At 42.7% G+C, this 22,620-nt stretch overlaps 1 protein-coding gene across 2 annotated transcripts; it reads left to right on the top strand.

Moving 5' to 3' along the window:
- Nucleotides 1–4,315: 4,315 nt before the first annotated feature.
- Nucleotides 4,316–13,025, top strand: LOC143109604 (intelectin-like). 2 transcript variants are annotated; one of them, XM_076272383.1, is made up of 8 exons: nucleotides 4,316–5,981; nucleotides 6,197–6,310; nucleotides 6,454–6,701; nucleotides 8,622–8,777; nucleotides 9,286–9,354; nucleotides 11,847–11,898; nucleotides 11,997–12,136; nucleotides 12,502–13,025. In XM_076272383.1, the coding sequence occupies exons 1-8, from the start codon at nucleotides 5,927–5,929 to the stop codon at nucleotides 12,652–12,654; spliced, it is 987 nt and encodes a 328-aa protein (XP_076128498.1). In that variant the 5' UTR covers nucleotides 4,316–5,926; the 3' UTR covers nucleotides 12,655–13,025. The 2 variants fall into 2 exon arrangements, 1 of the variants encoding a protein (XP_076128498.1); XR_012983911.1 differs by having other exon boundaries at nucleotides 4,317–5,981; nucleotides 11,997–12,338; nucleotides 12,502–12,586.
- Nucleotides 13,026–22,620: the final 9,595 nt, after the last annotated feature.

Raw genomic sequence — 22,620 nt, 5'->3', positions numbered from 1 at the left:
AATATGTTACTTCGAAAGAAACACTCAGTGGGCTGAAATCAGAAACACTTGGTTATAAATCAGTGGGCTGTAATCAGTTTTTGTTTGATGATGGTAAACGCACACCTTGTGAGGTGCTCACGGTGGTAGATAAAGACTTAAAATAAGAAGTGTCGTGGTACACTCAGAACTTCAATATGCAATTGTTTATTAGACCAACGTTTCGGCTTACGCCTTCATCAGGGTCATTGTCAAAATATTGAAGACACATTAACGTTGTGTGTAGCTGAAAGTATATGCTAACCACGGGATCAGTCACATGAGGGGGCGCTATGCTAACCACGGGATCACTCACATAAGGGGGCGCTATGCTAACCACGGGATCAGTCACATGAGGGGGCGCTATGCTAACCACGGGATCACTCACATAAGGGGGCGCTATGCTAACCACGGGGCCAGTCACATGAGGGGGCACTAGCAAATGCCTGGGCCACGCCCAGGGTCAAGCCTTTGTACCTGAGTAATGCCTGTGACACCAGTTTGTGTGTGTGTGTGTTCTTCTCAAAGCTCTATTCGCAGACGCCTCCTCCCTCCGTCCTCCAGCGCGTGCCACGGAAATCGTCGCCCAAAGCCCGGCATCATCGAGGATGTCTCATTCATCTAATCGCCCAAAGCCCGGCATCATTAAGGATGTCTCATTCATCTAATCGTCCAAAGCCCGGCATCATCGAGGATGTCTCATTCATCTAATCGCCCAAAGCCCGGCATCATCGAGGATGTCTCATTCATCTAATCGCCCAAAGCCCGGCATCATCGAGGATGTCTCATTCATCTAATAGTCCAAAGCCTGAGGTCATCGAGGATGTCTCATTCATCTAATCGTCCAAAGCCCGGCATCATCGAGGATGTCTCATTCCTCTAATCGTCCAAAGCCTGAGGTCATCGAGGATGTCTCATTCATCTAATCGTCCAAAGCCCGGCATCATCGAGGATGTCTCATTCATCTAATCGTCCAAAGCCCGGCATCATCGAGGATGTCTCATTCATCTAATCGTCCAAAGCCCGGCATCATTGAGGATGTCTCATTCATCTAATCGTCCAAAGCCTGAGGTCATCGAGGATGTCTCATTCATCTAATCGTCCAAAGCCTGAGGTCATCGAGGATGTCTCATTCATCTAATCGTCCAAAGCCTGAGGTCATCGAGGATGTCTCATTCATCTAATCGTCCAAAGCCCGGCATCATCGAGGATGTCTCATTCATCTAATCGTCCAAAGCCTGAGGTCATCGAGGATGTCTCATTCATCTAATCGTCCAAAGCCCGGCATCATCGAGGATGTCTCATTCATCCCATTACAACCAGAGGAGGCAAGACCGAGGAGGGAGGTGGAAGGCCCGATACGCGAGGAAACACAAGAGTATCCTACGCGGAAGCGTTTTCAGTCGGAATTGTGAGATCATTGGCTCAAGCTGTCCAGTGTTTCCCCTAGACATTTTTCCAGCAGCGGTGCTGTTGATCGTAGGACCCCCCCCCCAAAAAAAAACGAAAATGTTGAAAAAACGACTCCTTAAATGGTGACTTCTGGTGGATTTTGTGAAAGAAATAGACAGATTGAGTGTTACAAATTATGACATAACCATCAACACAAGCATTTACAAAGCATTATTATTGCAGTACTTGAACAGGATTATTCATGTTTTTCTTTCACCTTTTTCATTTCCATTATTAGTAATTATCCACTGTACACTGTAGGCTAAGCCACTGTACAAACTTACTATTTAGAATTATTTACGATACATGATACATTCAAAAACAATTGATGTCTTATTTTTTATTTAAGGCATTAAGACAAAAGGCAAAATATGTTTTTTATTCCTCCCTTTAGTCAATTTCAGCATGGGTGTCTTAACTTTTGCACAGCACTGTATAAACTATATAGACTTCTCTTTCATGTCATTACACTGTATTGGTGTTATGCAAGTCGAATTGAGTGCCGTGACGGCCCGTGGGGCTTGCTTGATTTTCACGGTTTTAAGCTAACTTAGTAGCGTTGTTGTGCATGGTGCATAAGAATATGTGGATGAAATGAATTATGTTTTCCATGTCATTTGGTAAAATAAATGTTCAAAAACTCGAAGAAAATCTATCTTGTATCATAGGAGATAAGTGTCTTGTATCATTTCTATAATTTTGGTGAGCTCTACAGGAATTACAAACTATCTTCAGATGTAAATGGTTGCGTATCCCATTACTCAAATTCAATTAAACCCACCAATAGGCTAGCTAGACCTTAGTTTCACAGCCTAGGTATTTTAGCAACACAGGGCTTGAAGGCATTGCCTGTATTACAAACAAAAACGAAACAATGCGTGGAATTTATCTGGGAATAGGCTACTGAAGGTAGGGGCGAGCTATCTCACTGGCGTGTTTAACTTGGTTCCTTGGTTAACATAATGTAGGCTACGTTTTTTTGCACAAAAATGCGTCTGCTAATGAACTTAAACATAAACACAAACAAGCATGATCTCCTGTGGAATCCCTGACTGCGCCTTCAACGTTAGCCTACTATTATTTGTTGACATCAAACCTGAACGAACGGCAGCTGTTCCTGAAGTTCACTTGCATGTTTTTTTTTTTTTTTTTTTTTAATTAGACAACTTTTTTTGCAGTGGTGCTTGAATTCCAGGAGCGGCGCTGCGCCGCTGATGAACACATTGTAGGGGAAACACTGTGTGTGTGGTGTGTGTGTGTGTGTGTGTATATATATATGGGCGCCGCTGATGAATACATTGTAGGGGAAACGCTGTGTGTGTGTGTATGTATATATGGGCGCCGCTGATGAATACATTGTAGGGGAAACACTGTGTGTGTGTGTGTGTGTGTATATATGGGCGCCGCTGATGAACACATTGTAGGGGAAACACTGTGTTGTGTGTGTGTGTGTGTGTGTGTATATATGGGCGCCGCTGATGAATACATTGTAGGGGAAACACTGTGTGTGTGTGTGTGTGTGTGTATATATATATATGGGCGCCGCTGATGAACACATTGTAGGGGAAACACTATGTGTGTGTGTGTGTGTGTATATATGGGCGCCGCTGATGAACACATTGTAGGGGAAACACTGCTGTCCCCCCACGTCTGTCCACTTTCGGTTTAAAACAAGTTCGTAGGGATTTATTTATGATAAACTAGTAGAAAGTGCAGAAAATGCCGCTTTTTGGGTTCTTTTTCTTATTTTCAAGATAGAGTTACTTTTGGTGTCAAAGTTCCTGTATTGATAGTGTTAATCAAATGGGTGTGTTGAAATTTTTAACTTGATGATTACACCCCCCCCCCCCCCCGATGGTTTTGTTGGACAGATGCATAATATGACAGGCACACGATGGCTCACCTGATGGTCTTATTGTACAGGTGCATAATATGACAGGCACACGATGGCTTACCTGATGGTTTTATTGTACAGGTGCATAATATGACAAGCACATGATGGCTTACCTGATGTGTAAGGATCATATACTTCCTGGTCATATACTTCCTGTTATCATGCTGAAAAGGTTATTCGAAAGGTTTTAGAAATGGGAACTAAAGGGGCAAGTCCAAAACTAAAAATTATGCACACAGTGAAAAGGTGCACAATTGAACAAGTACACAATGGCTTACATGAGGTCTTATTGGAGTGCCAGGGCTCAGACTGATTGGTGTTCAGGTTTCTGTATAAGTGTTGTCAGGTATATGTGTGGGTATTTGCAATCACCACGTGTGTTTTGCATTTTGAATAGCAGTGTTTCCCCAATGAAATAAGATATTGCCATTTTCAACAAACATGTCTAATGTATGAAACAGTGTGTTGTGCTTTGCAATTAGTGTGCTGCAGAATTGCAAACAAAGTGCAAAGCAGAACATGTGTTCAAGGTATGAATGATTACACTGTGCTTATGGTTACAAGATATTCAGGATTTGAAGCTTTGGCCATTCCTTTTGTTGTCACAGGGACATTTTACAATATATGTGACAGAAAGCTCACATATCTGTCTCACAAAATGTGCATAGTGCTTTTGTTTTCCCCTGTGAGACTGTGCTGCAGCTCCTCCTCAGGCACTTCCTCATTCTGCAGTTGGTTTATAGACCGATGGATGAGAATGACATTGACCATAGAAATGTCTTGGTGTCTGAGAGACAGCACAGAAAACAACCTTTGCAGAGTTGCCATGAAATGAAATACCACACACATCACTGTACTAACCAAATACCACTCACAGTACTAAATACCACACACATAGATAGATATATAGATAGATACTTTATTGATTGAAATTCAGGGTCACATCACAGTACTAAATACCACACACATCACAGTCCTAACCAAATACCACACACGTCACTGTACTAAATACCACACACATCACAGTACTAAACACCACACACATCACTGTGCTAACTACCAAATACCACACACGTCACAGTACTAACCAAATACCACAGACATCACCGTGCTAACTACCAAATACCACACACATCACAGTGCTAACTACCAAATACCACACACATCACAGTCCTAACCAAATACCACACATCACAGTACTAAATACCACACACATCATTGTGCGAACTACCAAACACCACACACATCACAGTCCTAACCAAATACCACACACATCACAGTACTAAATACCAAACACATCACAGTACTAAATACCACACACATCACAGTACGAAATACCACACACATCATAGTAAATGCTGGACCCCCTCAGTCAACCCTTGCCCTCTGACACACATACATACACACAAATATGCACACACACCCACAAACATATATACATGCACGCACACACAGCAGCCTGATCAGAGATCCTAAGCACCTAGAATCAGTATCATCCACAGAGCAGCATTTGTGAGCGTTTCACTGGGCTTGTGTATTTTGACACAATGAGCCAAATTCTGCAAAAAGCATGTGAGCAATCAGCAACAAATGTTATACTACATCAAAGTACAGTAATGTCCTCCAGGGCTAGGTAATGGGGAAACTTCATCAATCAAAGTACAGTAATGTCCTCAAGGACTAGATAATATGGAAACGACATCAATGAAAGTACAGTAATGTCCTCCAGGGCTAGGTAATGTGGAAACTACATGGCTGTGGCCGACAACAGTCTACATTAAAAGTACCGGTTAATGGTAAACTGTCTTATCATTGGCACAGAATGTTACAGTATGTAATCAGTCACAGAGACATTCTGTAGTATATGTGACAGAGAGCAGACATATCTGTGTAACCGGGTTTGAATAGTCATTTTGTTTTTCACTTGTGAGAAAGTGCTGCAGCTCTACCTCAGATACTTCCCCATATTGCCGTTTCTCCACAGAGTACTGTACCTAAACTCTTTAATTATAAGATCACCACATGAGCAGAGCACAATATCCATTCAGTGCAGCTACATGCAAACAAACAATCAGCTTTCACTTCAATTATGCTCTTAACTCCAATTAAATTGTCATGTAACCTGCGCACTATTGAAATCCAATTTTATGAAATCAGAGAAGATATCCGGGATTATTTGATTTTGATCTGATTAAATACAGTTGGAGTTTGTTACATTGTTGCGGAACAGAGCCTTACTATGTTGCAATATGAGATACTTCTGCACATGGAGCTGCACTGATTGTGATGTAATACATGTTGCTGGGGAAACCCTATTTGACTATAAAACAATCATGTGGAAGAATGTGGGCCTGCAGATTAGACCAAAGATTCTAGCGTAGTGCTCTAGAATCTTTGGATTAGACTCCAAACATGGTCATGGAAGTGATGAACCAACCAGGTCCCCAGGGCTTTATATAGACCGTCCTCACAGGATTCAGTCATTCGTCCTTTGGCTTCCTAAGCGTGCAAACAAAACCGGCAGTACTGCAGTGACAGTTTATCATTCTTTTCCAGTCAAACATGTTACGAGGTATTCTCCTGCTGATATGGCTCACTCTGTCACCAGGGCAACCAGGTAAGCTAGAGACTTGACCAATATGTTATCCCCACAAGAGAGAACTGTTTTAATGACAAGACAAGGCTGAGCTAATTGGGTAAGCAAGAGAGGGTTCTTTGGTTCCTGCAGCTTCTGCACTAGTGTAACATCCTTTCTTAAGGAACCTTTGCCGCGATTTCTATTCCCTATTCATAATAAGGACTGAAATGCAAAGATTTCTTGTATTTCTACAGCGGCTGCAGATGGTGCTTACAAACCGGAGGGAATTCTGCTTTCTGCGGTTCAGCGGTTTAGTCTGGTTGGGCGCAGCTGCAAGGACATTCAGCATAAATATGGCGTTCAAGAAGGTGAGCCCTTACTTCTCATGAATCCATTTCAAATGGACCTTTTAGCATCCTGCCCTGGGTACACTGTCTCCACTGGACACTGATGAAATACCTACATTTAACTATCTCACCTGCATTCAATACCTTCTTGCCATCCATTTCAGATGGTCTGTATTACCTCACCACATCTGAAGGCGTAATGTATCAGACCTACTGCGACATGACCACAGCAGGTGGCGGGTGGACGCTGGTGGCCAGTGTGCACGAGAACAACATGTACGGGAAGTGCACTACAGGGGACCGCTGGTCCAGTGAGCAGGGCAGCAATCCCAACCGCCCCGATGGAGATGGAGCGTGGGCCAACAGCGCCACCTTCGGGACTCCAGAGGGTGCTACAAGTGACGACTACAAGGTATCGTTTTCAGCGTTTAGAGGAACTCAGGTGACGACTACAAGGTATCGTTTTCAGCATTTAGAGGAACTCAGGTGACGACTACAAGGTATCGTTTTCAGCGTTTAGAGGAACTCAAGGCAGCTTGAATCCCAAACTAGCTACAAGTGACGACTTCAATGTATCGTTTTCAGCGTTTAGAGGAACTCAAGGCAGCTTGAATCCCAAACTAGCTACAAGTGACGACTACAAGGTATCTTTTTCAGCGTTTAGAGGAACTCAAAGCTAGCCTGGTGTTACCATCCTACGTACTTCCGGCCAAAATTTTATTTCAGCCTCGCACGTAGTCTGGCCCAACCTACAGTATACAGCTCGCGTGCGGGCGCGCCAATCAGCAAACAGTTGAGTGATGACGCGGAACTTGCCTGCCGAGTTGCTTGTAGTCCAGCGAAGCTTGTAGTTCAACAGCACAGCAACAATGGCGACGGAGGAAGAGACGCTAGAAGCTATCCGCGAAGTAGTCTCAACTCTCGAGGGCATCACGCAATTAAAGCAGAACAAGAGGCTTGTCTTGACAATTTTATAAATGGAAAGGACGTCTAATAACTCTCCTTCCAACTGGCTTTGGGAAAAGTTTGATTTATCAGATGGTGATAGCTAAACCTAAACGCACAAGTGTACTACATGCATCACTACTTATCATGTTTTCAAATAAACTTTTGCTGCTCGTTATTCTCCACCCTACTCTCAAATTACCTTAACAAAATCAATGCGGCATAGGCCTACTTAAGGAATGGAATGTTAGCTACTAGCTACCCTACCCTACCGAGCGGGGCTCAAGGCGAGGCGGTGTGTCTTGACGTGAGCTAGCCGGTTACCGAGCGGAACCCAAGGCAAGGCTGCTGTGATTGTGCTTGACTGGGACTAGCGGTTACCGAGCTGGGCTCAAGGTAAACCGCTCCGTGTTTGACAGAGGCTAGTGTGGCCGAGCTGGGCTCCAGGCGAGGCTACCGTGCTTGTGGACAGTAACGTTAGCCAGTCACCGAGCGTGGCTCAAGGTAGGCTGCGTTGTTTTATGCCGAACAACTGTTAGTTCAACTGAGCAAGCTCCAGGTTAAATAACACGTAGGTCGTCAGTACAATCCAACTTATCCGAGGGTGCAGCCCGTGGAGAACGAAGTAATCCAACTTATCCGAGGGTGCAGCCCGTGGAGAACGAAGTAAGCTCCGACGAAGTCACCGGGCTGCGTAGAACAACAATCGTCTGATAAGCGGCGAGAAGAGATAAGAGGGAAAACTGGCGTGTGACAAGAGCTGATATAATCTCGGCGACGTGACGCTTTTGGTATACAACTCTCGGTCTATGGCTGGCGCAAGTTAGAGATATATCCACTACGAAGAGACTGCCCTGGCGGTCAGGTAGCCTACATACTAGCCAGCGGTCTGTTTACTACTGAGAGCAGAAGTGGGAAGCGTAAAAGCCTGAACTCCGGCGCACAGCATACGTCATTACCAAACGTTGCTGATTGGTTAAGGGAACTCCAATGATTTTAAACCTCAAAATAAGCATCCGCCCATTACGGAGACAGATTATTATTACTTTGTTCCAGACTGTATGACGAAGAGAAACGTAGTCACAGGCGGTAAGGACCAGGCTAATTCAAGGCAACTTGAATCCCAAACTAATTGATAGATGGAGTGAAGTGATCAGACAAACAAAGTTTTACAAAACAAACATTTCCTAAAGGGGGATGCAAACCCTTGCACTAATATTATTTGTAAAAACTAAAAGTTGTTTCTTTGTTACGCAGCTTTTGTGATCTTGTGAGTGTAGGATCACGCACATTTTTTATCTCAACTGTATGTGCATGTGCCTGTTGCTTGATTGGACAGAGAGTTTAAAATGGAAATGGTTCTGAGTTCCACACTTGTATTCCATAGAATCCTGGCTATTATGACATCATTGCGGAGGATGTGTCTGTTTGGCATGTACCCAACAACATGGCACTAAACCACGGTAGACATGCTATCCTACGGTACCACACGCAGACGAGCTTTCTTACACTCTATGGAGGAAACCTCTACCAACTCTACCAGGTGCATGAAACAGTAATGTTGACTCACATACCAAGACATTACAATAATGTTAATATATTAGATATTATATAAATAATATGACAATATGTCATACAAAAATCTAATATAAATAGTTATTATATATTTTTTAAAAACATTAACTGAATGTCTCTTTTCCATCATCCATGCTTGTTAGCGCTACCCAGTAAGGTATAATAGTAACAACATATTATTGCATCATTTATTAAGTTTCAACAATAATGTATAAACATATTTTAGATATAGGCTTATATACTGTGAACAAACAATGTATAACTGTGTGAACAAATGCTTTACTGATAAATTATGTATGAACAATAAATTACTAATGATGAACAAACGATGAACTAGTAAGTAACAAAGGCTTAATAAATGATGAATTGTGTGTAGTTATTATAAAGTGTTACCGAAAAATCTAATGTAAATAGTTATTATGTATTTTTTAAAAACATTAACTAAATGTGTCTTTTCCATCATCCATGCTTGTTAGCGCTACCCAGTAAGGTACAATAGTGGAGCTTGTGGGACAGACGATGGGCCATCTATCCCTGTGGTATACAAAGTCAAAGTCAAAGTCAAAGTCAGCTTTATTGTCAATTTCTTCACATGTTCCAGACATACAAAGAGATCGAAATTACGTTTCTCACTATCCCACGGTGGAGACAAGACATATTTTACCAATTTTAAGTCCACAGACAAACATAACATTCAAGTAAACAAAAAAGTAAGTAAATAAGAGGGCACATATAATGAAAAAATAAGAGCAGCAAAATTTGGTTGAAATTGTGCATAGACAGTCAATAAAATAAAATACTAGTGCAAAGTCAGGCCAATAAGAGGCTGAGGTAGTTCTGTTTGACCTAAGTAAGAAATAAAGTGGCATAGTGGTGCAAGTTATGTAAGAGCAGCAGAAGTGTTGTGTTTTCAGGACAACAGCAACAAGTTGCAAAGTGTACAAGTGTGCAAGTGGAGTGGTGCAGGCGGCCATTGTGGGTCCAATGTCCAGGATGTTATGTAGCTGAGGGTGGAGAGGGGAGAGGAGGGAGAGAGTTCAGCATCCTAACAGCTTGGTGTATGAAGCTGTTGGTGAGTCTGGTAGTGCGGGAGCGCAGGCTTCTGTACCTCTTCCCAGAGGGCAGTAGATCAAACAGATTGTGAGCGGGGTGACTTGCATCACTCACAATTTTGGTCGCCTTGCGGGTGAGGTGGGTGGTGTAAATGTCCTTCAGGGAGGGGAGTGAAGCACCAATAATCCTTCCAGCTGTGTTCACTATGCGCTGCAGGGCTTTCCTGTTGTATTCAGTGCAGCTTCCGCCCCACACAGCGATACAGCTGGAGAGGATGCTCTCAATGGTGCCTCGGTAGAATGTGGTCATGATGGCTGGTGGAGCACTTGCTCGCCTGAGTTTCCGCAGGAAGTACAGGCGGCGCTGAGCTCTCTTCGCCAGTGATGCTGTGTTGGTGGTCCAGGAGAGGTCTTCACTGATGTGCACCCCCAGGAATTTGGTGCTGCTCGCTCTCTCCACCACAGCACCGTCGATGGTCAGTGGCAGGTGTTGGGTGTGACCTCTCCGGAAGTCAACAACAATCTCTTTGGTCTTGCTGACGTTCAGCAGGAGGTTGTTGTCCCTGCACCACGTGGTCAGATGGTCGACCTCCAACCTGTATTGAGTCTCGTCGCCCTTGGTGATGAGACCCACCAGAGTTGTGTCGTCAGCAAATTTCACTATGTGATTGTTGCTGTAGGTTGCAGTGCAGTCATGCGTCAGCAGGGTGAAGAGCAGCGGACTGAGCACGCAGCCTTGGGGGGCCCCTGTGCTCAGTGTGATGCTGCTTGAGGTATTGTTGCCAACACGTACTACTTGAGGCCTCTGACAGAGGAAGTCCAGTAGCCAGTTGCAGAGGTAGGTACTGAGTCCCAGTTTGTCAAGTTTGCAGATGAGTTGTTGTGGTATTATGGTGTTGAATGCAGAACTGAAGTCTATAAACAGCAATCTCACATATGAGTCTCTTTTTTCCAGGTGGGTGAGGGCTGGGTGGAGGGCAGAGCAGATTGCATCCTCTGTAGACCGTTTGGCTCGGTATGCAAACTGGAAGGGGTCCAGGGTGGGGGGGAGAATGGATTTGATATGTGACATGACAAGCCGCTCAAAGCACTTCATGATGATGGGTGTCAGTGCCACAGGGCGGTAGTCATTGAAGCAGGATGGAGCAGTTTTCTTCGGCACAGGTATGATGGTGGCAGCTTTGAAACAAGATGGGACGATGGCTTGCTTCAGGGAAGTGTTAAAGATGTCTGTGAAGACATCCTTAAGCTCCCCTGCGCAGTCCTTCAGCGCTCGACCAGGGATGTTGTCTGGACCTGTTGCCTTACGGGTGTTGATAGCAGCAAGTGTCCTCTTCACGCTGTCGGCAGAGAGGCACAGGGGCTGCTCATGTAGAGGGGGATGGGTCTTCTGTGGGCAGGTGCCGTTTTGTGCTTCAAAGCGAGCAAAGAAGCGGTTCAGGTTGTTGAGCAGAGGGATGTTGCTCTCGCAGCTCTGTGGCGCGGGCTTGTAGTCTGTGAGGGCCTGAATGCCCTGCCATAGGCTTTGTGCGTTCCTGCTGTCTTTGAAGTGGGTGGTTATCTTGTGAGTGTATTCCTTTTTTGCTTCCTTGATGCCACGGGACAGGTTGGCTCTCGCTGTTCTCATGCCAGCTTCATCCCCAGCTCTGTAGGCTTTGTCTCTGGCCCTCAGCAGCCTGAGGACATCCCCTGTCAGCCATGGCTTCCAGTTAGCCCGAGTGATGATGTCTTTTGTGTGGGTCACATCATCAATGCACTTGGTGATGTAAGAGGTTACAGTGTCTGTATACTCCTCTATGTCTGTCTGGTTGTTGTAAGTGGCTGCCTGCTTAAACATTTCCCAGTCTGTTGTGTCAAAGCAGTCTTGAAGAGCATCGGAGGCTCCCTCAGGCCACACTTTTACCTGCTTACGAACCGGTTTGTTCACTTTTACCCTTTGTCTGTATGCGGGCATTAGCATAACAGTGATATGGTCTGAAAGATACGATCATGGAAACGCTGACACCACGAGAAACCTTTACGGGCCGCTTTCAAGAAGTATGTTCAAGAAAACACAAACATTTCATGCAGCAAATTGTGAAAATGCAGAATGACAACTTTTCAGTGTGTTTTGTTAATCAGTTGTACATTTACAGCCATATTCCTTCCTGGCTACATCACCTTCCGAGTGTTCAACAATGAGAGGGCAGCAATGGCCTTATGCTCTGGAGTCAAGCCCACAGGGTGCCATACTAAACACATAAGAATGACCTCAACACTATTCTATGATGAACACGTAAGAATGACCTCAACGCTATTCTAAAGATAAACACGTAAGAATGACATCAACGCTATTCTAAAGGCAAACACGTAAGAATGACCTCAACACTATTCTATGATGAACACGTCAGAACACGTAAGAATGACCTCAACACTATTCTATGATGAACACGTCAGAACACGTAAGAATGACCTCAACACTATTCTATGATGAACACGTCAGAACATGTAAGAATGAGTAATAATGGATAGACATAAAACAACATAGAATTCAGTTATTACCAAACCCTGTCAGTCTTTGACTAAATGCTTAACTTTATTGCATCCGTGCATTTCATGTCATGACAATGTGCAGTAAGTGCGCTTCATTCTGCTGCGCAGTTCTGCATTGGTGGTGGAGGCTTATTCCCTGAAGGTGCCCCTCGGCAGTGCGGCGACTTCACAGGCTTTGACTGGGACGGTTATGGGACTAACGCTGGCTGGAGTGCCTCCAGGGAGATCACTGAGGCTGCAGTACTGCTCTTCTACCGCTGACCTGACCAAACATGACCTCGGGCAAACACAATATAAATAAACATTAATATACAGTCATTTCCTGTGTATTAGCCGCATTCTGTATAAGCCGCAGGACAGTGTTTTATGCAAGTTAAAAGAAACAAAACTATATTAATACCATATTTTAACTGCCCCCGTTTATTAACCTCATAGCTGAAGAAATTTTGCAAAATCAATCAAGTATAAGCCGTGGCTAATAGTTGGGAAATTACGGGTATGGGAATAAATGGGATCGATGCTAAGGGTGTGTTATTTTTCTGATTTTCTGTCCTGAATTTCCATCATGATAATCAAACTCTGTTGCCTGAGGTGAAATGTTCACAATTCTGCATTGATGTAATAAAGAATAAAGCAATACAAATACCAAACATGTCTGTGTCAGTATGTGTGTGTGTCACTGTGAGTGTGTGTGTGTTTGCAAATATATATACTTGAGTCCATATTAGATCATATTTGAAATCAAATGGAATAGTATTTCATTTTTTTAACATTTTAAAAGTTCCAGTGTGTTTGTGTTCCAAAGGTGAAGTGTAAGAAACCCTTTCAGGAACAGGACAGCTCCTGACACATAAAGGCTCTGAAGATTTTAACTCTGAAGATTTCAAGAAGTCCACACAAAATAAAGCACAATCCCCAAGTCCTGTCCATACCCTTCTGCAACTGTTTGTGAATCTTGGTTACTTGGTGATTGACAATAGCCTTAGATTGATAGATAGATACTTTATTCATCCCGAGGGAAATTTTAGACATCCAGTAGCTTATTAGATTAGATTCAACTTTATTGTCATTGTGCAGAGTATAAGTATAAAGACAGCAAAATGCAGTTTGCGTCTAACCAGAAGTGCAAAAAAAAGCTAAAAAGTGCAATGCAAAGTATAGACAGGACAAAAAATATAGTGCAGTGTAGACAGCAGCATACAGTTGGTTTACAGAAGGTGGTTGGTTTAGAGTAATATAAATTAGATATAAATATGTGCAGTGTATTGGCAGTGTAAGAGCAGAAAAAATATGGCTATGTATGAACAACATGTACAGATCTATTTTGACCTCCCTCAGACCGTCACCACGGTCTTAGACCTTGAATAATGGCATCCTTCTTCCTATTCTCGAGACCATTATATCTACAATGCCATGTGACTGACCTGGAGGCTGTCCCGCAGCAATATAATGCATCCGGGGACATTCTATATGAGCACCAGTATGGATTTCGTAAGAAACACTCGACAGAACATGTGTTATGTATGTTAGTATGCCATTGGGATCTTCCTCGACTTAAGCAAAGCATTTGTCAAGTCTGCTTTATTGTCAATTTCTTCACATGTCAAGACATACAAAGAGATCGAAATTACGTTTCCCACTATCCCAGGGTGGAGACAAGACATATTTTACCAATTAGGTCCACAGACAAACATAACATTCAAGTAAACAATATAAAAAGTAAATAAGAAGGCACATACAATGAAGAAATAAGAGCAGCAAAATTTGGGTTGAAATTGTGCATACAGTAGACAGTCAATATCATAGTGCAAAAGTCAGGCCAATAAATGGCTGAGGTAGTTCTGTTTGACCTAAGTATGCAAGTGGCATAGTGGTGCAAGTTATGTAAGAGCAGCAGAAGTGTGTTCAGAAGTGTTTTCAGGACAACAGGACAACAACAAGTTGCAAAGTGCACAAGTGGAGTAGTGCAAGGCAGCCATTGTGGGTCCAAAGTCCAGGATGTTAGGTAGCTGAGGGTGGAGGGGGAGAGGGGGGAGACAGTTCAGCATCCTAACAGCCTTGTGTATGAAGCTGTTGGTGAGTCTGGTGGTGCGGGAGCGCAGGCTTCTGTACCTCTTCCCAGAGGGCAGTAGATCAAACAAATTGTGAGTGGGGTGACTTGCGTCACTCACAATTGTGGTCGCCTTGCGGGTGAGGTGGGAGGTGTAAATGTCCTTCAGGGAGGGGAGCGAAGCACCAATAATCCTCAATAAATAAATCAGCAATAATCTGACACTGTTAATCACAGTGTTTTGATTGACAAATTAAATAGATATGGGATTAAGGATATTGCCCTGAGCTGGTTCTCAAATTACTTAAAAAACAGAGAACAATATGTATCAGTTAATGGTTATAATTCTACCAAGTCCAGAATTATTCATGGGGTGCCACAGGGATCTATTCTGGGCCCGTTATTATTTCTGATCTATATAAATGACCTAGTCATGACTTGTGAACAGCTTCTTCCTGTATTATTTGCTGATGATACTAATCTTATAGCAACTCATAATGATTTTAAGTATCTGATTGACAGTGTAAATGATGAATTATCTGTTATTTCTAAATGGTTTCAACTTAATAGGTTACGTTAAATGTGAAGAAATGTAACTTTGTGATCTTTTGCAGCACAAATAAGTCCTACCCCAAAGAGTTAGCTAAAATATTTATCACTGTGGAGCAGAAATCATCCAAGTAAAAGCAACAAAATTCTTGGGAGTACTAGTAGATGAAAGACTTAATTGGACAAACCATATAGATCTTGTCTGCAAAAGGTCCCCAAAGATAATGGGTAAAAAGTCTGTCATTTAACTCTTTACTACAGCTTTTTGTTTCCATATTTAAACTACTGTAACATGGTCTGGGCAGCTTCATATCCAAACCATCTCAAGAAATTATGCATTATTCAAAAAAGGTTCCTAAGATTTATTTCACATTCAAATAGATATGCTCCATCAGCGCCACTTTTTATTAATTTCTCTATTTTACCTATTCACAAACTGAATACTTACCATATTTGTTTGTTCATTCACAAGTTAATTTACATTACCCAAGATCTTCCGGCCTCCCTTTAATCTTTCTTTATCCGGTCATTAGACATACATTCTCATTGCACTAGACACAGCCACAATAATAATTTATTTGTACCCTTCACCAATACTATGGAATGGATTACCTCCCCCATTAACTCATTGAGTGCCAAAAACGTAATATTATGTTTTTCCTTCCCATGCGTTGAGTGCCAAAAACGTAATATTACGTTTTTAAACTTTTTTTTTAATTACGAAACTAGACACTCTAACACACCTTATATGTGATTTTGGGAACTCTGTGATGAATGGAAATGAAATATATGACGATCGAAAACTCATAAAAACGCACAATCTGGACATTTTATCATAAATCGGTTGCCGCTTTGGGTCGAATAAGGTGACGCATGCACGTCATCTCAAAACCAGGCCATTTTCGTGGGTCTATCACTAGGTGGCAGTCTCGCCAGGTCTCACTGATCACTTCCTGGAAAGTTTACAGGCAACACTTAATATTTCATGAAAGACGTTATATCTCCATTTCTAGAAAAAAACAGCGATTTTGATGAAAACTAGCCACTGTTTAGCTTGCGATTTCTCAGGAACAGAGGCGTGTAGAAATACACGGTTTGAGACCCACTGAGAGCTTAAAGTCTCACATTTTAAACAAGCCATTGTATGTGTTCATAGCTATAACACAGAATATGCTGTGGCTGTACAAAAATCATCAACAATGGTCTAGATTGCTGGCACTCTAGGACAAAGCTCCCGAAAACAGCTTGGCATTCAATGAGTTAAGAGCCATAGCTTCCCACTCTCTCTTTAAAAAACAGCTTAAAAAACATCTTCTCCTGTCATGAATCATCTACTTAATTCCTGCCTGCTTCATTTCTTGTTATTTTACTATCTAACATTTCTAATGCATCTTTCAAATCCATAGATCTGCCACATCTTCTTCGATCCATTTTGGATGATTTTTGTATTTTGTCTCCTGATTTTTCTTTTTCCTTATTGTTATTGATTATATTTGTACCTTATCTCCTCTCATGGTTTATTTGTCAGCCGTAAATAATTAAGTGTGATTATTGAAAGAGGTGGAGCTCTGTACAAGCCCATTGGGCTTTGTTCCCTCCTTGCACCATTTAATGTTAAAGGAGACATATTATACCTCTTTTTAAACAAGTTAGAATAGGTCTATGGGCTATACAAAACATGTTCATAAAGTTTTTTGCACAAAATCAATCTCACATAAAGAGATCTCTGCAGCCTCTATTCTTGCCAGCTTCAGTCCCTTTCAGAATGAGCCGTTTAAGGACTCTGTCACTTTTATGCAAATAAGCTACTGCTGATCACGCCCCACTGTCAGATGTTTACCCTGCTCGTTTTCTTCATGTGAAAACCTCCACTGCTTGGGTGAAAATGACGGAATACAGAGGCGCACTCTAGCCCAACATTTTCGACCCAGATCAAGATGAAGAGGAGCCACCTGCAGAAACACCTTCACGAATGCTGCAAGCAGTTTCTAAATGGTTTGTTAACTTTTTAAATCAATGTATTTGCTATCTCTCCTACGTGCCAAATTAGTCTTGGCTATTAGCCTTTACCCTGTTCAGCCTGTTAAGTAAACGTAATGTAATTTTTCGTGACAAAGCCAGTCTTTTTACAATATTTAACATTTGCTTGTATTTGAAACTTCACTAGATTAACAGCAGTTGATTAGCTTTAATGCTAGGGACTGTGCTAGCATAGCACTCACCTTACCTTACCATTATAGATCACACGACTTCTGCAGCAGACGGGTTTATACCCGGTGTGCCTGAATGTTTATTCTCTTCAGAACGCACTGAACATATACAGAGCTGACCATGGGGCCTTACGGCTACGGGGAATAGAGCAGTATGTGTTATTTATTAAGCTACTTATTAGTTTTTCCCAGTGTTTTATCAGCAAAAGCAGATGTTAGTCTTAATAATGTTCATAGGTCACTAATGGCCTTACACACCAACACATGCCCCAATTGTTGTTTTCTTTCTTTTTATGTATGGCTATTGTCTGCAAATTCAGCAGGTATCAAACATACACTCGTGACACATTTAAGACATTACAATATATTTATTACACAAAACAGAAATAAAACATGACATATGCAATATGACAATTGCACTTTTGACAGAACTGACAGATTATGTAACCTGCTAACTACTGCAATGTTTTTTTGTTTTTTTTTAGTCGTTACAGATAGCTTGCCTACAGGAGCTTTGTCAGTTGGTGTTGGGGATTCCTTGGATGCAGAATAAGGGTCGTCACCCCGTCCAATACGTGGGCTTCAAACTGCCTCCCCTGGATTGAAGCGAGACACATAGTTGGCGATCACCTCCTCCTTCTCTGGGTGCTCAAACTCTGAGGACAGGTCCGGAGGAATGCTTATTTTCAGGAGTTCCTCCCTGTATGCTTCTTGGTCCACAAAGACCTCGCCCATGATGAAGCCCATCAAGTCTTCCACATACCCTGTGCAATATTTCACACTTCGTAACTATGTACATAGTTTGTAAAGTATTTCATTGTACATTTATTTATTGTTTTGTTCATTGTAAAAAACACCATAGTGCAATAGCATGCAAAATGAACAGATCTTTTATTGTTGATAAATAAAAAAATATGTAACTTACGGAATGTTGTCTCGGTTTTGATGGGTTTCACCCTGCACTGTCCCTTCCTGTACTTTGGGAAATGCATCCTGTAGACACAATCACTCCCCCCACCCACATTTTTCCTACCAGTCAGGGATTGAATATGCCACCCTTCGGTCACAAGTCCGATTCCCTAACCAGTAGGCCACAGATGCCCCTAACGATAGAAATGTGATGACGCAAGTAGTCGATGTAATCGACCATGACAATTAGTCTACGGCATTTTTTTTAGCCGATGCGTTGTTTTTCTAACGGCCGTCAGGTGGTGGGCGATCGGATCTCTGTCTCTGATGACTCACTGAATTTGGTGAAGTTAAGTCAGATAGTTATCTTCGCCGCTAAAGGCCTAGCCACTTGGCGCGACCACTAACATTACACAATCCAGCACAACTAGTGACCTACAGACTCACTGAACACTTTTCCTACTGGACTTGTTGTGGTTACAGATGGCATACTTACAAATGTGGAGAAAGAGGAAAGCTGACGTCAATGAGCTCCTCCAGTCTGACAGTGAACAGAACCAAGTGACTGATGACAGCATTGAGCTGAATTTGCCTGATGACACTGGACACAGTACCAGTGACACTAGTGACTCAGACTTTGATACGGACATTGGAATGTCCAACTCCAAATCAGATGTGGAAATTTTAAATTCTGACGCACATCTTGAGGTCACAAACACAGGTGATGACTGGAGAGAGTGGAGTACCAGACACCACATCACACATAAGTCCCTAAATGAGATGCTGCATATTCTTAGGAAACATGGACCTGTACTCCCCAAGGATGCAAGGCACTCCACAAACTGTTGACAGTCAGTTAACATGCAAAGGACAGTACATCTACTGTAGCCTGGCGAGCCAGACCCACATTAAAATGTAGGGTCTGGGCACTCACCGTTCACAGAGCTCAGTCCGAGGGGCGGGATAATCAGTTGTCTTTCAAATTCCCTCTGCACGCAATAGGACGCAATAGGATATTTGTTTTCAAGTAGCAGGGAATTCAAGCCAAACCGTTGCAACTCTGCCATCAATCATTATGTTAAGCCCACCAAACGACTCTATACACGATTTCAATGCTTGATTAAGTTTCGATTTCTGGAGCTCACAAGCCAACGGAGAGTTGCTAGACTAGCCGCTAGGGGTTACATCTACTGTGGATTGGAGAGGGGAATTTCCAGAGTACTGATGCAAGACACTGTTCTGAGCTAGGTCACTATTGGGAATCCAGAGTTCTAGGGAGCACAATATCAATTTGCTCAGCGAGAGACAACGAGGCAATGAGAACCAATCACATCTGTGTATCTGATATGGGCGGGCCAGAGGCGAGCTAAACAGATGAAAGACGTAGTGTTATCCAATTGCGTCAAAGTCCGGAATCAGTCAGTTAGCATGGTCGTATAGTGTTATCCAATTGGTGCAGTGAGATTTTCAAATGCATGCTTGGTGCCACCCCTCGAGTCGGGCCATTGCGTTAATCTTTCAGATTGGACCTGGTCCTCCAGGCTAATAAAGAACAGGGCAGCTGGCCACAAAATGCCGGAACGTTTAGCAGAATAATCAAGGTAGGTAGCTCTTTGTCTGTCATCGGAGTCCAACAGGACTGATACGGCAACACTCTCGGCACCTCAAGAATAGCCCAAGCGCCGGTACGGTTGGGATGTTCAGTTTTGTGGTTTAAAATCCAAAACAAACTGTAAATAGTCCAAGCTTGCCTGCTCACGGGCAAACTTTCTCCAAAAGGGGTGGGGGGGACACAGGCCATGCCGTCTTTCTCAAAGGCCTGAACTAATTGTGAGCCAAAGATCCTGGACAGGTGTTCAATTTAGCCTAATTAGCCACAGGTAGTGACATCACTGAAGCCCTGCCTGTAAGTCAGTGCTCGCCCTACCATGTGACCCTAACCTATCGTAACCCTCTATGACATCTTGAAGTGATTTTGGATATTTTGCCACCAGTTTTTTGGCCACATCAGTAGCGTTCATTTTACTTATAGACGGTGTTACTTTCATCATTTCATGGAGCACAATTCTAACCATCTCCTTCCTCAAACTTGGACCTGGACGTCTACCTCTCTCCAAAGCCTGCATCAATCCCTTGGGGAACTCTCCCCATGGAGTCTGGAATGAGTCTGGAAAAGAGCGACCTGGGCTCTGACAACAGCTGGAAGACGACATTTAAATTGCCGACAGAGATGTCATAATTACACATGTTCCTGGTCTTGCCTTATGAGGTGTTATAATTATACATGTTCCTGACCTTGCCTTATGAGGTGTTATAATTATGACCGCCGCGCAGCGAAGCGGCGGTCATATAGGTTTAGTCAGATTTTTATTTATTTATTTATTTTTTTTATTTTTCGCATGCCCAAATTTCTGTCAATGAGTCCCGGGACACTGAAAGACCGGGGTAGACGAAACTTGGTGGGCATGTAACCCCATATGGATAGCATGGAACCATCGTTTTTCGTTTTGATCTGTAGCCCCCCCGCTGGACTGCACCCCCCGAAAGGAGGGTAGGGCAGACACAGTTTTCTGTGAATATCTCGAGAACCGTAGGGCCTAGGAGGTCCACCTTTTTTTTGTATGTTGATCTCAAGGGGCCATGTCAACCCATCCCATTACCACTTATTTCATGTATAGCGCCACCTAGTTAAAAATTAAAAAGCAAAAATGTAGGTGTTTTCATCACAATATCTCTGGCTGACATGGTCAAAACTGCACGAAATTGAAAGAGTAGGATCATTATGACACCCTCCGAATGCATGCCAAGTTTTGTGTACTTTCGTTCATGGGGGGCCTTACAATAAAATAATTTATGTGTACATTTAGTGACGTACACCAACAAGGATTCCCGGGACACTGAAAGACCGGGGTACACAAAACTTGGTGGGCATGTACCCCCACATGGATAGCATGGAACCGTCATTTTTCGTTTTGATCTGTAGCCCCCCCGCTGGACTGGACCCCCCGAAAGGAGGGTAGGCCAGACACAGTTCTCTGTGAATATCTTGAGAACTGTAGGGCCTAGGATGACCATTTTTTTTCCGTATATTTGCCTCCAGGGGTCATGTTAACCCATTTCATGTGCACACATGTGCACAAACAGATACACACGCACACACACACATTCACAGTAATCATACGTATGACATATACTCACACAGTAGACATATGTACGCTTCCATGCACAGGCACATACGCAGGCACACACACAAGCACGCACACACACACACACACACACTCACACACACACACACCCACACACATAACATAAACATAACACAAACAATCAAGAATTTCTCAGAATTATGAACAGGCAAGATGGAGGTGGGGTTGTATAAAATGAATTTTACATGTGAAATCTATGAACTAATCATGTTTTGGGACTTGTTGTCTAGCAGATACCAGTGATAATTGAGTGTGGATAATGCAATTTAGTGAGACAGTTAGAATCATATAGGCCTTTCAGCGTGATTTCTTTTTGTGGAAAAAATGTGCTGGACTGGGCGGCGGTCATATTTTGTACCGCTCTGCGGTACATCTAGTTACACATGTTCCTGGCCTATCTTTGTGTGCTTGTACATGCAGCATTGTACCCTTTGCCCTGCCTGTTTACATAGATAGATAGATTATTGATCCCCAAGGGGAAATTCAAGGTCTCAGTAGCATACAGACATCACATACAACATGCACTTACAGCAGAAATGGTAAATATAAGTATAAACATATAACCAAACTCCACTGTGCAATAGAGACAGTGCATCACAGACAGAAACCTCCGGTGTTCAGGCCCTACCCAGAGTCCTGCACTCACCCTTGTCTCCCCAGTCGGAGTTTCAGGAGTTGGCAGCCAACCAGTAAGGGGTGCAGTTCAGGATTTTGGCTTGTTTTAGATCAGGGTTTCAAGTGTGGTCCGGGGACCACTGACACAATAAGCAAGGTGGTTCAATAAGTAGGCCTATTATGTAGTTACATACTGTTTAAGTAGGTCTACTGTTTTTTTTTATCTAGGTGGTCTGTGAGTTTTTTATACTGGTTAAGTGGTCCTTGGCCTGAAAAAGTTTGAGAAACACTGTTTTAGATTAACCATGAACCCTATAATCTAGTTTAGATTAAGCATGAGCACCTGTAATCTGGTTTTAGATTAAGCATGATCATCAGTAATATGTTTTAGATGCAGAATGCGTTGCCTCTGTTTTACGTTTCTGCCTTGAAGAACTAAACAGAAATAAGTGTCTATGTTTGGTTGTGACAAGGTAAATACCATGTGACATATCATGTACCATGATGTAATATGTTAGCTATCTAAAATCGGATTACATGATGAAAGCATTAAAGAAGGCAATATTGTTCAATGTGCTGCAAACATGACAAACTGTTAAAATAAGATTAGATTTGATTAAGATTATATTATATTTTATTGTCATTGTGTAGAGTACAAGTACAGAGACAGCGAAATGCAGTAAAATAT

Source organism: Alosa pseudoharengus, unplaced genomic scaffold, assembly GCF_046254945.1.
Source record: "Alosa pseudoharengus isolate Yale_2024_CS ecotype anadromous, Long Island Sound unplaced genomic scaffold, YU_APseudo_1.1 YU_APseudo_1.1_scf_7, whole genome shotgun sequence".
In the NCBI taxonomy this organism is placed as follows: domain Eukaryota; kingdom Metazoa; phylum Chordata; class Actinopteri; order Clupeiformes; family Clupeidae; genus Alosa; species Alosa pseudoharengus.
The sequence above is the reverse complement of the archived record's forward strand: the minus strand, read 5'-3'. Positions and strand labels throughout refer to the sequence as shown.

Excerpts from the sequence above, each read along its gene's own strand:
- LOC143109604 (XM_076272383.1), top strand. The coding sequence starts at position 5,927 with ATGTTACGAGGTATTCTCCTGCTGATATGGCTCACTCTGTCACCAGGG. Across the intron at positions 5,982-6,196 it reads TCTGTCACCAGGGCAACCAG|CGGCTGCAGATGGTGCTTAC; the intron begins GTAAGCTAGAGA and ends GTATTTCTACAG. Across the intron at positions 6,702-8,621 it reads CTACAAGTGACGACTACAAG|AATCCTGGCTATTATGACAT; the intron begins GTATCGTTTTCA and ends TGTATTCCATAG.